The 13,384-nt window shown below is 48.1% G+C and overlaps 1 protein-coding gene across 1 annotated transcript; it reads left to right on the top strand.

The window, feature by feature from the left end:
- The first annotated feature begins 5,504 nt into the window (after positions 1-5,504).
- LOC137900531 (sodium/calcium exchanger 2-like) lies at positions 5,505-12,962 on the top strand. Its single transcript, XM_068744630.1, is given in 12 exon segments — positions 5,505-5,840; positions 5,917-6,054; positions 6,152-6,379; positions 6,478-6,756; positions 7,120-7,554; positions 7,781-8,142; positions 9,158-9,261; positions 10,649-10,675; positions 10,678-10,760; positions 11,362-11,461; positions 12,237-12,500; positions 12,586-12,962. Coding segments are annotated over 12 exon segments (2,733 nt in total).
- The last annotated feature ends 422 nt before the right edge of the window (positions 12,963-13,384 follow it).

Consider the following 13,384-nt stretch of genomic DNA (forward strand, 5'->3'; position numbering starts at 1 on the left):
GGAGAACCAGGGAAGGGAACAATGATACCAGCATCTAAAAGAGAATCAAAAACAGGTCAAGGTCAGGAAAAAATATTACACTTAAACATTAAAACCCATTTACGGATTCAAAAATCTGTTACAAATACACATCAACTCTGATTCACTTTTACTTTTTATGGTTGGTGTATAAAGACACCAAGAACAATCTAGAACCTTTTGGATGATGATCCAGATCACCATGTGGACGGTGTAGATCCAGTTAGGAGGGTGAATGAGCTGCTTGGGGGAGGTCTGCGCTCTCTGAGTGCTTTTCTCATTTTAAATGCGCCGATAGAGAAACGGAGCTGCCTTGGCCAAAGTTTGCCATTTAGTTCGGTTAATTATCTGAAAAGGCGTATCAAATAATCCACACTGCCGTTTACAGATATTCAAACCTTTGACGTCACGGGACAGAACTGTGCAGACCCCTGCTCGTGCTTTAAGTACTCAGCTCAGGACCAGGCCAGACAAATGGCGGTAAACTGACTGAAAGAAGATCGCTCTACTTGAGGAACAGAGGAAGTGAGCCCCCCCGCGCTGTAAACTAAACCTCGTGTTCAGCGGGGCTTGAACTGCTGCTGTCCAGATTGATTGTAATGTCGACCTCGTCAACACAATGGGAGCAGTCTGTACCCCCCCAGCCACCACCCCCCCCTCCCAGCCCCGGGTTATCTTTCACCCATCTTCCGCTGTGAACTTCTCTACAGCTGAATGATTCCTCCGCTACTGACTCAACCAGGGTTGCTCATTTCTAGACCCCGCAGAGACGTAAAGCGCCGTGAGACGCCCGGAGAGACGCTGCTGAAGTTTAACTTCACCGATCAGGATGAGTCTAAAAATAAAGAAAGAAAGAAAGAGCTCCGTAAAAACTGTGAGTGTAGGATAGAAATAACAGAACAATAGGAAATCAATAATTAATTGCTAACGGCACATAAAAGTTTTAAGAGCTTGGTTTACAAGTCGATTTACGAATCCTTAAAAACGTTTCATTTCAAATTGCGTTATTTATTACGGATACCTATAGTTCCATTGTCTGTCTGTCACAAGGATAATTCCGTTAGCGCACGCTAAAAGCACGCGAGCAAACAGAGATGTAAAGAGATTCATATCCTGTTGCCGTAAACCGACTGCAGAGTTTATTCTCCTGTGATGCTATAAATAATTAAGTCCATTAGGCCGAGGGATCGGTTGGTTTGCTGTGAGAAGGTAATGTGAATGCTCTTTGCGCTCGCACTCGCCTGTTAGGGCACAACACACAGACGCCATTACAAAAGTAAAAGTCCGCTGATTGTTCAATTCAATTCAATTTTATTTCTACCGCGCCGGATCACAACAGAAAGTCATCTCAAGGCACTTTACAGGCATAGCAGGGAAAGACAGAACCCAACTTGACCCAGGAGAGCACTTTGGAGACGGAGGGGAGGAAAAACTTCCCTTTAACAGGCAGAACCCTTGGACAGAACCTCGGGCTCATGGGGGACGGCCACTAGTTGAATGAGTGACTGCAGCAGATCTGCTTCACGGGTTCTCGCTGACCTAACTTTGTCCGTGACATGTTTTTAATTTGTTTAAACATTTGCAGAGACGATGCTTTCTGGAAAAATTCCATGTCGTGAAAGCAACGTATCCAGGTAACTCTTTAACAAAGACTGGTCTGATTTACATTTACTCACCGTTTGGGAACAAGAGTTACGGCCCTTCTAAATGTTGTGCTGCTCCATTTAAAAAGGCATTCAAACGATATAATTGTTTTGTTTTTTTAAGTTGCAAAGCACTTAGTTTAGTTCAAATGACATAAAGAACTTGTGAAGTTCTGTTCTCTCTTAAATTTTAAGTTGTGATTGGCTGCTTCCTCGACACGTCTGTCTGGTAAAAGGAAAAAAGAACTTCTAGTTTAGGGGTGGGCAAACGTTTTGACTCGCGGGCCACAATGGGTTCTATTTGACAGAGGGGCCAGGAACAGATGGATGGAGTGTTTGCATGAACTAATATAAATGATGTGTAAAAGTCATTACATGAAAGGGTTTGGCCTTTTACATGCAGCATTACAGGGGAAAAAATGAATTTAGTTGTGTCTTTGCAGTGTATAAAGTGTAAAACATATAATGACAATAAGAAGCTAATCTTAAAAAGTTAAAGTGAATGAGGTTTAATTATAATAACATTTTATGATATAATTTGGACAAGTTCGGCAGGCCGGATTAAAAAGCCCAAAGGGCCGCATATGGCCCCTGGGCCGTAGTTTTCCCATGTCTGTTCTAGTTTAACGAATGAACGAACGAACTAATGATTGAATGAAGAATTAAGGAAGGAAGGAAGGAGTCACCAATGAAAGATATTAAACCAGCTGGGAAGGGGAACGCATCCAACGCCAGATCTGGGTTAATCGCTGCTTTATTAGAGGTGTTTCAACACAATCCTCCATCAAGCAGTAAAATGTCTGATGTTAACGGGAAGCTGGACGACGTTTATTCACGATGAAACCTCCTCGAGCTGCCTTTGATGCCACATTAGCGGTTCAGCCCAGTGTGTGTGTGTCAGCGAGCCGGCGGATTCTCTTACACTTTGATTCTTCTGGGCTCGTTGACGGGTCCGTAGCGAGCAAGACAAAACCTGACGTTACTTATTAATTAAAGGCGAGGATCTCGTTCCTGTCCTTGTGCTAACTGCAAACAGATGGGCGGTTAGAGACTGTCTAGCTGGACGAGATGTGCAACCTCACCTTTGTGCTGACTTGTCTGTAGAGAAAGTGTCATGTCATGATCCACAACGGTGACGAGTGATGTTAATGTTAATATTGTGACGGTAACGCAGGGCAGATGTTAGTTGTGCATCTTTTGTTTATCAGTTTCAGTAATTTGATTGTCTGTCTGTGTAATTTATGCACGGCGTGTTACTGGTTTACTGGAAAGGGGATCTGTGCCAATCTGCTTGGAGGTTAATGTTTAGTTTCCTCCCGTCGGTGATGGATGGCGATTGAGAAAGCGTTTGCACGTGTTGGAGCACCGCCGTGCTTCCGGTCCCTGCATCTCAACACGCTGTCAAAGCCGGGATGGGCTTCCTTTGTGCACCATCCCATTCCCACTAGCTGATATATTCCTGAGAAGTGAGAACAAAGTGGATTCCAAGTGGTTTAAATCACAAGATAAATCCACAGCAGGTCTGAACCGAAGCTGGTCCAACAGTGTTGAAGCTCCAAACCACCTCCATCGGTTTCAGGAGGCTCTCCTGTCAAGTGATGAAACAAAACTTTACGGATCAGTGAAGCGAGGCGGGGGGGGCTCTGGGAGGCTCTGGGGCTGCTTTGCTATGGAAACCGGCGGCGTATATAGAGGGTTTCCATCAAGGAAGACGTCTCTATCCGTAATCACGAGGATCGGATCCCAAACGGACCTGCGACGCCACCAAGGTTTGGTTCCAGAAGAAGTTCTGGATCCTTCTAGAAGCAGTCGCTGTATCCCACTTGTGGTGGGATTTGAAGAGTCGCTTTTGTGGAATGGACTAAGAGTCCTCTGGATAAAATTATCTGTGCTGCATTGAGCTACGTTAGCGGCTCTTGTGTGATCTGGTTATTATAAACAGCTGATAAATAGTGTTTTTAATTCGGCTCAACCCCCCCCCCCCCACTCTATGTCGCTAACACCCCTATTAGCGTAAGATAACCCCAGGCAAATACTTATTGGTGGCGCCGACAGACGGAGGCCCCATCGGTGGCAGCCAGGGGAAACGATCTGCCCAGAGACCAGAGACCTGTTGACCCCCCCCCCCTCCCAGCATTATGGTGCTTATTGCTCATCCTGGAGTCAGACCGAGAAGAATCCGTGTCCCATCAGCAGTAATCTGAAGCTCAGGAGCGACGGCGCTCTGACAGTTCATCTCCCGTTTCCACCGTCCACGTTTACAGAGCTGCTCGTAGGCGACATCCTGCGATGCAGAGGTGAATGCATCGATCAATAATGCATCCGGCTCGTCCAGGGCCGGCTGCTTCACTGTATCCGGCACTCGGATGTTGCCCTGTGTGCGTCACGCCTGGACTGCAGCTGCAGCGTCCAGAACAAATCTGCATTTGGACCTTCTGAGGACTTGGAAGTCAAATACAGACGGCGTGTGGGTTCCGTAATTCTGTTTCCTGCTCACAGATGCTGAAGCACGCGGTCAGGATGTGTTTCAGCTGTAACATTGATCCACTACTGCCCACCCTCACCATGAAAAGCCCTCACTTGGGTGGGGGAGGGTATAAAAGAAATAACCTGCGACCCTAACAAAGCTGCCATGAACTGATTTGAGAGGTCAGGGCTCTGTGTATTATTACCCCCCCCCCCCCCAGCTCCCAGCAGCCACCGGCGTAAGGTGGCCCTCTGTCTGAGGTCGTGGTAACCATAGCAGGCCTTGGAAAGTGAAATGTGATGCGGCAGGCCCTCTGGGCTGTGCTTCTGAATCACAACTCCATAATGAGCTGCCATCAAAGATGCAGCACCCGAGTATCTGTTTCAACTCTGTTGCACCGTCATCTCCACGTGGGGGGGGGGGCACAGACGGAGGCTGAGAGCCCTCCATCGCCCGCGCTGACATCCTCAGTACATTCTATCACGTTGGCTCTGAACGTGCGCTGAAAGGAGGAGAGCGCAGCGGCCATTCAGCCCATTTGGAGCGTCCCGGTACCGGAGGAGGAGGTGGTGGTGGTGGGGGGTGGATCTGCTCCACATCAAACCTGCAAGTAAATGTCTGTTTTTTGTTATCACGCGGGATTGTGCATCATAAAACTGCAAAGAACGCCCGTGATGTTTAGTCGCTGAATTATCGCAGGGTGTCTGAATATGACTTTTGTCACTTTTTTTTTTAAGAAAATGTAAATCACTTATTTGATCCAGAACCGTTTCAGAATCCTCGCGCTCCCTGCGGTTCATTGAGGAACGTTTTTGTTCTGAACAAACACACAGACAAATCTCTGTGAAGGCGCATCCACCTTAAAGACTCAATCTCCCACAATAAAATAATGAAATACTCATTTAATTATTATCTGATACTGTGTGCAGGCAAAGTAAATATAGTAAGGGCTTCGACTGCAGTCGGAAATGACTTTGTGAAAGCCAAGGAACCGCTTCCCTTTTTAGGGAATGACCTCAGCGAGGCGTTCACCTGAGCGCTGTGGAATGCTCGGAAACGTTTGAGCCACACGGACACTCAAGAAGCCTCTACAAGTTATTTCACAAGATGAAATCAAAGTCAATGCTCAATGCACACTTCGATCTGCTTTCCTAAATTTGAAACGCTCTGCAGGCCTGTGTTCCTCCATGCAGCGACCAAATCGTCCGTTTCTCTAAGACATCATGGCGAACTATCGGGACGGACGGACCCGCGCGTAGAAGAGAAATACGGACAGCGGTCCAACATTCTGCTGCCTCGACTAACATGAACTCTCCTGTTCCTCCAGGAGAACCCAGCGTCTTCCCCGCCGACACCCAGGCCCCTGCCGACTCATCATGGCGCTCCTCCAAGCTCGCCTTTCCCCCCTCCTCCTCCTGCTCCTCCTGGCCCACGCCTGCGCCTCCTTCAGCCCGCAGGTGGTGCAGCGAGCGTCCGGCCCTGAACAGCCCCAGTCCTCTGGGAACGCCACCGGGGACGGCAAGCGGACTTGCGCGGGCCATGTGGTGTGCAGACCCGGGATCGTGCTGCCGGTGTGGCTGCCGCTCAACCCTCCGGTGGGGGAGCAGGCCGGCAGGGCGCTCGTCTACTTCCTCTCTCTCATGTACATGTTCCTGGGCGTGTCCATCATCGCAGATCGCTTCATGGCGTCCATCGAGGTCATCACGTCGCAGGTATTATCGGGCGCCGCGCGCACGAGGAATCGGATGCGTGCGAGGCGTATATGCACACAAACGTCTCCTCTTGCAGGAGAAGGAGGTGACCATCACCACGGCCAACGGGGAAACGACGGTGACCACCGTGAGAGTCTGGAACGAGACCGTCTCCAACCTCACCCTCATGGCCCTGGGCTCCTCGGCCCCTGAGATCCTCCTTTCTGTCATTGAGGTTTTTGATTATCATTTTTACTTCTACGCTCACCATCATGCGATCCAACGGCCAGCTTGGATTGCAGAGACGTAGTCTGTCCCTCGACTCTCCGCAGGTTTGCGGGCACAACTTTGACGCTGGCGAGCTCGGCCCGGGCACCATAATCGGCAGCGCTGCCTTCAACATGTTCGTGATCATCGGCCTGTGTGTGTGGGTGATTCCCCACGGAGAGTCCCGGAAGATCAAACACCTGCGCGTGTTCTTCATCACGGCTTTCTGGAGCATCTTCGCCTACATTTGGCTCTATCTCATACTGGCTGTCATCTCACCTGGGATCGTCGAGGTGTGTTCCCGATGTCTGTCTATAAATGTGTAATAAGCAAAGTGTGTGGAGCACCCTTGGCTTATTACCCCCCCCCCCACATTCCCCTCTTCGTCCAGGTGTGGGAGGCTGTGGTGACGCTGGTCTATTTCCCCGTCTGCGTTATCCTGGCTTGGATCGCTGACCGTCGCCTGCTCTTCTACAAATACATGCACAAGCGTTACCGTGCGAACAAGAGGCATGGCATCGTGGTGGAGATGGAGGGCGACCTCGCGCCCAAGGGCATCGACGTGATCATGGACGGGAAGTTGTCGGATGGAGGCCTGTGCCCTGGGAACTCCGCCAGCGTGACGGTCTCTGTGCAGACGGGCGACGAGCTGGACCAGAGCAAGGAGGAGGTATGATCAGCGACGCGTCGGCCGATTCCCACCGGAGAGACGGAAGTCATTTAATGGGAATTTAAAGAGAGATTAGGATTCGGGAGTCTTTTGGGATTCAATCAAAGCAGGTTAACTGCAGGATGTTAATCGGGGGGGGGGGGGGGGCTGAGCAGTGGGAGTTTCCATAGTCTCCTTAAAAACATTCCCGTCTGCAAAGCGTTCTACGTAAAAACTTTGTCTTTCCTTTTGTTATAATTAGAAGCGTTCCAACGTGCACATCTAAAAACGGAACGCCTTCTCGACATGGAGTCGGCTTTGGGGGCGGATTGTATTTTCCACAGCAGAGGAACCGCTACGTTTGTTCTTCTTGTTCTTGAATAGCTGGTCCGCACCCTGAAGGACCTGAAGGAGAGACACCCGGACAAAGACCTGGACCAGCTGATCGAGATGGCCAACTACTCCGCCCTGGTGCACCAGAAGAAGAGTCGCGCCTTCCGCCGCGTCCAGGCGACGCGCTTGATGATCGGGGCCGGCAACATCCTAAGGAAGCACGCAGCCGAGCACTCGCGCCGCGCGGGAAGCCAGGAGGCGGACCTGGCCTTCTGCTCGCACGTTAGCTTTGAAAGTGCCCAGTACCAGTGCACGGAGAACTGCGGCTCCCTGAGCCTGGGGGTGATCCTGGAGGGAGGCACGGGCCAGAACACCTTCTATGTGGACTACCGCACGGAAAACGGCTCGGCCAACGCCGGCTCAGACTACGAATTCAGCGAGGGAACCCTGGTGTTCAAACCGGGGGAGATCCACAAGGAGATCAAGGTGAGCCAGATGAAAGCTGATCCGGAGGTTTAAGTCTTCTTCAGCTTTTAAACCCGGATTTGTGCGTTTTTCCAGATTTGATTCAAATAGGTCAACCTGCTTATGCAGTAGGTGGATTTGGCTTTTTCTTCCCTTCTTCTGCCGCTTGACATCAGAAACACGCTTGTGAAGCACCGTGTCCAGTGAAGGAAAATGAACTGTAACCCGTACTCTCCCCACGCTCCAGGTGGCCATTTTGGACGATGACATCTTTGAGGAGGACGAGCATTTCTTTGTGCGCCTTCAGAAGCTGAGGTTAGAGGAAGGTGGAGATGAAGGGACAGGAAATCCACCGCAGGGTAGACTCGTGGAGCCGCTGGTTGCCACGGTCACCATCTTGGATGATGACCACGCTGGCATCTTCACCTTTGGCCAGCAGGTGCTGCGGGTGAGCGAGAGCACAGGAACGCTGCCCGTGACCGTGGCGAGGAACTCGGGCTCCAGGGGAACCGTCGCCGTGCCGTACCACACGGAGGACGGCGGCGCCAAGGCTGGAGTGGACTACGAGGAGAGCAGAGGGGCGCTGCAATTCACCAATGAACAGACCAGGTGAGGCACAGTCGGAAAAAGGAGACAAAGCTTCCCATTGGTCAGATTATTGATCCAGAATTCGGTGAATATTTATTTATCGTGATGTTTGGCATGACTAAAAAATAAAAAGATAATAATAATTACAGCGTTTTGCTTATTCAATCCAGATGTTAGATTGAGTTATAGTAATTTTTCATGTTAAAGTACCTTTAAATTATATTATTTATATATAAAATAATGAATCCAACGGCCTGTCTAATCCTGTGTGTCATCTCCATACCTGCTACTCGGAGCCTCCATCGCTCACCAGAGGGCGCTCTTCTGAAGCTAATGTCCTCTGGCAGAGTGTGTGTGTGTGTGTGTGTGTGTGTGTAAATGCAGTACAATTAATATGTCACCTGAAAACAAGCGTCCACCGTCTGTAGCTCAGGAGAACGCTGCCTGTTGTAATAAAGAAAAAGCATCAAACGCTTCCCGGGGAATTTAAATATAGGTTGCCGGTGGAGGAGGTGGAGGAGATGATCCTGCCCCCCCCCCCCGATCGGGTGTGGGAACCTCTGGTTACCCCATGTGGCAGATCATTTTCCCATTAAATGTGCAGGTTATATAAGGTGTGTTTGCACATGCAGTTAGTGAAAACCCATTATGTGACAGAGCCTGTGAACAGAAGCAGCACGGTAAACGTTGCGATAGATAAATGACATTATCCTTATGATTTAATTAGCTTTTTTATTCTTCTGATGCTCTACTTCCAGGCAGCCGAGAACCTAAACGCATGACGCGCTCAGGTCTTCAGCCGCAAGGCGTTTATTTTGACTGTATTCTTCGGCAAGCTGAGACGCGAGAGCAGCGTGTGTTCAAGTCTGAATTATTTAAACGTCCACTGCCATTAATTATTTAGCTCACTTCAATTTACGGTGTGATTTAAGGGGACTGGACTTTTAGCGGTTTCCGTGTTTGTGCACCACCTTGTTCAACGTGTTCTTTGTTGTAAAAAAATAACAAATAAAGATGTGTCTTTGCATATCTCCAGCCAGGTCTTAAAGGTGCACATCATAAATGTGGAGGAGTACGAGAAGCAGGAAAACTTCTTCGTCGTGCTCGAGGAGCCCAAGTGGTTGAAGCGAGGACTCTCTGGTGAGCGCGTGACTCCAGATGTATCAGTGTTTTCACGGAACCCAACATCAAATATCAAACGAGACAAGCTCTCAGAGAGCGCAGACCTCCGCCAAGCAGCTCATTCCACTCCTAATTGGATTTACACCGTCCACATGGTTGATCTGGATCATCACCGAAAAGTTCTAGATTGTTCTTGGTATCTTTATACACCAACCATGAAAAGCAAAAGTGAATCAGAGTTGATTGTAACTGATTTTTTAATCCGTAAATGGTTGTTTTCAATGTTAAAATGTAATATTTTTTCCTGACCTCATTCTGGATCTGATCCAGAAGACATTTTTAGCATGATAGTTCATATCGGACTCCTTTATGACTGTGACTTTTGTTGAGTGAATTGAATGCATATTTTACAAGATACGATTTTTTTGAAAAAAGCCTCCATTATGAGTAAATGGGAAATTCCAGATTTTTTTTTTTTGTATCCAGACAGGTATCCAGATCACTCTCAAAAATTTAACGGGATCTCAGTTAGATTTTTTTATTTTAATCAAGATCCATCCAGCAGTTTTTCTATCCTCCTGCTAACAAACAAACAGACAGATAAACGCTGCCCAGAACAGAAGCTCGGCGGCGGCGTCTGTCGTGCAGAGCGTGCATTAACCATTCTCTCGTAACGCAGCTGTTGTATTGAAATAATGTCTGTCTGTCTTTGCAGCCCTGCTTCTAAACCAGGGTAAGACAGTTTGGGTGTTCTGGGGGGGGATTAAAGGCGCCGTGTGCGGCATTTATTTTCCAATGCTAAAATATTCTTGCGAAATCATCACGTAATGTCACACCGGCAGAAATCTGTTTCTCATAACCAGTTAGTATTTAATTTCATAAAAAGGATCCTGCTTCTCCTTTTTTGGCGTCCTGACTTTCAGGGGGGGGGGGTTGTGAGTCCGAGATCTCAGGACTTAGATCATTATTTACCAGGAAGCTTAGATACTTAAAGCCAATAATATTAATATACGTCTCCTAACTCTTCTTCTCCTGTGGAGGTAAACCTTTTTTTTTTTTTTTTTACTACACATTAGCTCTCATCTCAGATAGGAAGACGAGCATTAAGATTATGGCTGCTTCTTTCTTAACAAAGTCTGCCAGACGGTGAAGTCGGTGTTTGGTTTGATTCAAATCACAATTGTGTTGCACTCCTAATTATGGAGGGGGGGACAATATTCTCTTTGAATGCTGCACACAGCGCCTTTAAAAAGGTCACGCTGTTGGGGGGGGGGGGGGGGGGGATGTGTACAGTGTGGGGGTGTGACTTTGCGTGTGGCTCTGCTTTCGGACATGCGTGATGTGCAAACAGCTCAATCGATAGACAGTTCCATTGCCAATGAAATGTTCTCCGCTACCGTAGCAGGCAGCCCCAGCCCCGTGGAGGAGGAGGCCCGGAGATCTCCGAGATGGGTAAACCCATCCTGGGGGAGCACAGCAGGCTGGAGGTCATCATAGAGGAGTCCTGTGAGTTTAAGGTGTGTGTGTGTGAGCTGGTCAGGAAACGTGAGGCGGAGCTTCTCGTCACCGTCGCTGGTTGAGCGCATGCACACAAACAGGGCTTTATGTGCTTCCGTGCATTAACCACCTGGAATCCTTTTTTTTTTTTACACGTCAGACTCCCAACGGAGTTCTAGATCAGGTACAGGCTCATGTTGTTGTTGTTTTTTTTGCAGCATGCTGTGTGATCAGACCTTTCTCATCCTATTTCCTCATTAACTGTTCAAAGACATCCCGTCACATTCATCTTGATTTTAGATGAAGTGTGTGCATCTCTGTGTGCTTGGTGTGAAAAGTAAGAGTCCGAAACATTTCAAAGTGGCCCCCAAATCCGCCTCATGTGTGAAACATGCAAGGCCTCACAACATTTAGGCTACAACTCAAGAACCTCCTGGACTATTTAAAAGAAAAGAAAAAGGAAGTGATGATGAATCTCAGTGAATCCAAACGTTCTCTCGTTGATGTCACGGCAGTTTCGGCAGCACCAGGACTCAGGAGCAGGAGGGGGGGGGGGGGGGGGGGTGATCACATTCAATCCTGAATTGGTGACACTCATGTGAAATGTTGAATGTGTTCCAGAACACAGTGGACAAACTCCTGAAGGACACCAACCTGGCTTCGGTGATTGGGACGCACTCGTGGAAAGAGCAGTTCATTGAAGCAGTCACGGTCAGCGCAGGTCAGCGGCCGTTCCCGTCGCTTCGTGGGGGGGGGGGGGGGGGGGGCACTTCTGTGTCCGTCTTTTACTCTCAGCTCCGATGTTTCCGTTCTCTTGAGCTCGTTGTGCTTTTTTATTCAAGGGGATGATGATGTTGAATTTTTGTTGTTTTATGTGAAGTAGAGGGTTCAGAGAGAAGGACTATATAACCTGAAGCCTTTCTCAGACACAATTAGATTGTTGTAGAAATGTCCTCAGTCTTTTTATTCTCAGGAGTAGAAGAAACTAGAAAAGCACTCGGAGAGCGCAGACCTCCGCCAAGCCCCTCAGTCTACACCAAAAATAACGGCCCTACAGTTATTTTATCTATATTTTTAGATTCCTTAAAACTTTTGCGACTGGATTTACATTGATATCATTATTAGTTTAGAATTTATTCACAAAAACTGTGTCATATTCAATAAACATCGGTCAATAATCAACCAAGATATTGAGGAACAAATTATGAAGCTCCATTGACTGCAATATTAGCAAAAATTTCAAAGTGATCCAGAATCCAGGATCTCTTCTGGATCATCACCAAAATGTAATCATCTGTTTGGTGAAAATCCGGATCCGTTTGTAACGTTTTGAGTTCTGCCGCTAAAAGTCAGACAGACGGCGGTAAAAACCTAACCTCCTTGGCGGAGGTACTAAAATTACTGAAGACACTTAAAGACTCCAAGACCAACTCATGTGTCCAAACAGGTGGAAAACATGCAGATTCATTTGTCCTTGCTCTGTCCTCTCTGAACAGGTGATGAAGAGGAGGGACAGGAGCGAATGCCAAACTGCTTTGACTATTTCATGCACATAGTGTCCGTTTTTTGGAAGATTCTCTTTGCGTTCATCCCTCCAACGCAGTATTGGAACGGCTGGGCGTGCTTCATAGTGTCAATCTCTGCTATCGGTTTCCTCACGGCCATTATTGGAGACATTGCTTCCCATTTCGGGTGCACCGTCGGCCTCAGAGACACCGTCACCGCAGTAGTCTTTGTCGCTCTGGGGACGTCGCTGCCTGGTGAGGCTCTGCTCTTTTTTAACAGTATTCAGCAGTTATTCTAAATTCTGAGCTGCATGTCATTTCTCTCCCCCCCCCCCCCCAGACACGTTTGCCAGTAAAGTGGCTGCTACTCAGGACCAGTATGCAGACGCATGCATTGGAAATGTGACAGGAAGTAACGCAGTAAATGTGTTTCTGGGCATCGGGGTGGCCTGGTCTGTGGCTGCCGTTTACTGGAAGGTCAAAGGCAAGGTCTTCCGCGTGGACCCCGGCTCGCTGGCCTTCTCCGTCACACTCTTCACCATTTTCGCCTTCTTCACCATGGGAGTGTTAATGCTGCGCCGGAGGCCATCCATAGGCGGAGAGCTGGGAGGCGCACGGATCCCCAAGATCCTCACCTCGCTGCTCTTCTTTGGGCTCTGGTTCCTGTACATCCTCTTCTCAAGCTTGGAGGCCTATTGCCATATACAGGGCTTCTGAGAGAGCACAGCCGAGGAGACGAACGACTGCACAGCACCAGAAACACGCATCAGCAGGACATTTACCTCGACAGTATCTGTTACAGATATTACAACTGCTGCCATGGTTCATAAAAAAACACATACAGACTTTCGGATTGCTCATAACCAGGATTTTAAATTTGTTCTTGTTTCTCATCCTTTCACTATCCCATTAATAACCCATAATCAGGTCTGCTCAATCGGTTGAGAAAAAAAAAAACACTGCTGCTCAAATTATCTCCGGTTTTTGAGGATGGTTTAAGGTCAACAGTTAAACTGACAGCTCTGGAACTGCCAGGCAATGACAAGAGTTTTACTCATGTATTTTTACCAATTTAGGATACATTCTACTGTTGTGTAATATCTCTCTTGATGAACTGCCCTACTCTGTTGAGGTACATA

Source organism: Brachionichthys hirsutus, chromosome 10, assembly GCF_040956055.1.
Source record: "Brachionichthys hirsutus isolate HB-005 chromosome 10, CSIRO-AGI_Bhir_v1, whole genome shotgun sequence".
In the NCBI taxonomy this organism is placed as follows: Eukaryota; Metazoa; Chordata; class Actinopteri; order Lophiiformes; family Brachionichthyidae; genus Brachionichthys; species Brachionichthys hirsutus.